The 3,434-nt window shown below is 42.7% G+C and overlaps 1 protein-coding gene across 1 annotated transcript; it reads left to right on the top strand. All coding sequences in view use genetic code 11, as the record gives it.

Moving 5' to 3' along the window:
- Window positions 1-1,861: 1,861 nt before the first annotated feature.
- EGR_02549 (Cleft lip and palate transmembrane protein) lies at window positions 1,862-3,434 on the top strand (the record flags this gene model as incomplete). The annotated part of the gene is made up of 5 exons (XM_024491798.1): window positions 1,862-1,882; window positions 2,150-2,515; window positions 2,592-2,709; window positions 2,780-2,995; window positions 3,148-3,434. The coding sequence occupies 5 exons, from the start codon at window positions 1,862-1,864 to the stop codon at window positions 3,432-3,434; spliced, it is 1,008 nt and encodes a 335-aa protein (XP_024353949.1).

Here is a 3,434-nt window from a genome sequence, read left to right on the forward strand (position 1 = left end):
CCGCCCTGGCTTATGTTAGGTCATTTAAGTCCCACTGAACCTGAGACCTAATAAGGTTTACCAAGATAGGAATTACGGCCTCTGCAGAGCATTTGGAAGTGTTGCGCCCCAGCTCTTCTCTCAAGTCGGATTTAGCCATACCATTACAGAAGATCTGTCACCAACATACAGAAGGCCTAGAAAACCATTAGCATAGCCGGGTGCCATGCCGTGGAGCGGAAGCACAGCCTACGAGGACTCGAGTGCAAGCCTAGTTGAACAAAATAACAAATTATTTCATACACCTTAAGACGCAGAAAGTAAATCGGAAGGTTGTGTACTGAATCCACTTTCCAATAATTACCGATCATAATGAAAAGCCCTTCCTGTTGCACATAAGAACAATCTTGTCAAAGAAACACTTAGATCAAATGTCTAATTTGGTCTCGGCATGTCACTTGACCCATGCACAGTTTTGCTGACCAATATTTTGATTAAATGCACGATTATCTAAACGGGTTCTTCGGTCCCAGTAGGTGGTACTTCTGCTTAGAGCTATTAGTCCCTCTGTTTTGATAATGAATCTTCGACTATATTAATATGGTTTGTTACAATTTCAGAGACTGCCCGGAGCGCTACCCTGGTGACAGGACCAAGCGGATCTTCTCCGAAGGGAGCAATTATCCTGGATAATTATCGAACCCATGCGCAGTAGAAGAAAGGCATCTGCGAAAACTCCTAACTAAATGGTAAACAAGTGATAAACAAGTGATACTCCCTCCACGCCAACAGTAGCTGAATGGAACCCATGTAGACGGCTGGATAGCTTTGGGATTGAGGAGTAGGTGGAGTATCGTGGTTTTTGCTAAATAGCATTCCTTTCAGGTCAATTTTTTCTTGAATAATGATTAACATACGGGACAACTAGTTACAGAACATCGTCTATTTTGAACAGTATGAAGCCAGCATAGTGTTTCCCCCTCCCCTCAACCCCTTGTACAGTTTACAAATATGATTATATTCCAGACACAACTGAATCGTTAAGACGTATCAATGAATTTAGGCTCGGGTATTTCCTCTCCTAGATGGGGATTTGTTGATTGCTGACTGTTGATCGAAGAAGAACATTGGATAGGAGGAGAGCCTAAGAAGTAAGTGAAATATGTAGAAGTCGGATACCTTGTTTAAATATACGGCTGCCTAGGAGGGGTAGATAATGCCTACGGTACGTACATCTGTTCGGCGCCATGGCCCTCCGCCAATGCTTGTGCAAGGCGTGTCCGTATAAATATACCTTTTAAAAGACAAACTGGGAAGGTTGGACCGTCCTCCTAAATGGAAGGGCGGTATTGTTCTCCGAGGAGGAGGCAAGTACAGGCTCTTCCGCAGAACTTAGATCAATTGTAAAATCTCACCACTACAATATAAGACGTCTTTCTCCAACCAGTCTTCTCCATCTCGGGGTTTGGAACTGGCAGCAGGCGGGTAAAACAGTGAAGCTACTGCGTTAGTAGACATCCGCCCCTTCTGCTTGTTAAAACCGACTCTTTCTTTGCACCAGTATGGTCCGTTTGGGCCTCAAAAGGAATGTAGGACTCGTGTAGTTTAGTTTTATCGTAAGTATTCTTCAATGTCAGTTATTTGGGCCAAGGGAATTTACATAGCATGGACAAACAAGAAATAAAGGGCAAAGTTGAACTGCATTAATACTGCTTTCTCTTTTTACCCTAGCTTTTTTGGTCAGCAAAACATATGCCAAAAAATTAGTGCGTTTCCTACTTTCAAACTCCGCATGCTTATTTCTTCTTTTACACGCTCACCATCGCGGCAACTTTAAGATTGGCTTGGTGTCTCTAGTCTCTCCCGTGGTTTTGCTTCTGAAATGCCAATTGAAGTAGCTAATGTGAGCAAGGTTGTGCTGTCGTACCAGTTTATATGCTTTTCGGCATCCGACTGCTATGCAATTCCGCATGGATTATCACCCGTTTCTTTACGTAGATGTTGTTATTCGCAGTGATTGCTTCATTTATCACGTTTATTTCTTCGGATTCCTTATGTCCCAACTTCCTCTTAGAAGTGTTCATGCATTTGCAGGAAGTTGTGAACCAGTTTTTAACACATTGCTCTGCGCTTTAAGTGGATAAACTGTATTCGACTCTAACCGTTGTAGGCTGATGCTGCTAATGGTGCTGAGGCTACCCCGGGTGGTGCTCAGTACCGCATGGACAAATGGGCAATGCTCAAAACTTTCGTATTTCGTCTTATTTTTACCTATTTCATATTCACTCTCTTTCGTCGTAATCCTGCTCCGGCTACACCTGGAAAACCAGGAGTTTCAGCCCAGTCATCGAATATTCTTATGAAGGACGAATCTCTCGATATGTTTGTCTACCTCACCGAAACACCACAGATGACTAACTACAGCGATCAATCATTGCTATTTTGGCATCTTGAAGGTCTAAGGTATGGAAATTGGGAAGATGGAGAAGCACGTGATGGCAGTTATACGAAGACAGCTATCTTGAAGGCTAGTGAAGTGAGTGTATTGTCTTGTAGCCATTGAGGCTTTTATTTACGACAAGTGGTAGTCACGTTTGTTTAACCCGTTGCAGAATTTGAAGAATAATGGTTCAATGTACATTCATGTTTACTTTGTTTTGCCTGGATTCTCTCCTGATCCAGAGTCTGAAGAGAAGTACTCCAAACAGTACACTTTTTCAGCTTCAAAAGGTGGGGAATTAGTCTTTCACAAACTTTCGTCGTTTGTTGATTTAACTGTCATATTTTTGTCGAATAAAAGAAATTACCCGTATGCGTAAACGTCGTCTTTCTCGAACAATGAATCTGTTGACCGGACACACGGAGGCACATTCGGACTTGATTGCCTCCAAGGACACTCCGGTTGACGTGAAATACCTCCCTCCAATTTCGCATTGGCATCCGAACCTCACGGTTAACCTCATTGATGATCATACACCCTGGGTTCGTGAATCCGTTCCTGCCCCCATCAATGAATGTAAGTTGATTTTCCAAAATGAAAATTTCATTAGCCGTATGTTCTTACAACTGCTCCCATTACAAAAAAAAATTGGCAGCCAAAATGGGATGATCTGCTGCGAAAGGTGCATTTGACTTTATGCTCAACTATAATACTTTTGTGTATTTAAGATATTAAGTGGTACGAGCCAACGAACCAGTACTACCCCGCAGTGTATATAAACGATTTTTGGAATCTTAATGAGGAGTACATGCCAGTGAATAAAACCACACCGGAGCTCACCTTTCGTCTCACGGTTGCGCCTATGTCACTTTTCAAATGGCAACTCTACCTCTCTCAAAGCATGAGAAAGTCCTGGTTCCCGGATCTTCTCGGCCAAACAGAGGATGACAAATTCAACGAAGACGAAGATCAGGACACTATGAAAGTATGCCAGCTACCGTCATACTCCTCATAA

This window comes from Echinococcus granulosus (genome assembly GCF_000524195.1).
Source record: "Echinococcus granulosus chromosome Unknown EG_S00011, whole genome shotgun sequence".
In the NCBI taxonomy this organism is placed as follows: domain Eukaryota; kingdom Metazoa; phylum Platyhelminthes; class Cestoda; order Cyclophyllidea; family Taeniidae; genus Echinococcus; species Echinococcus granulosus.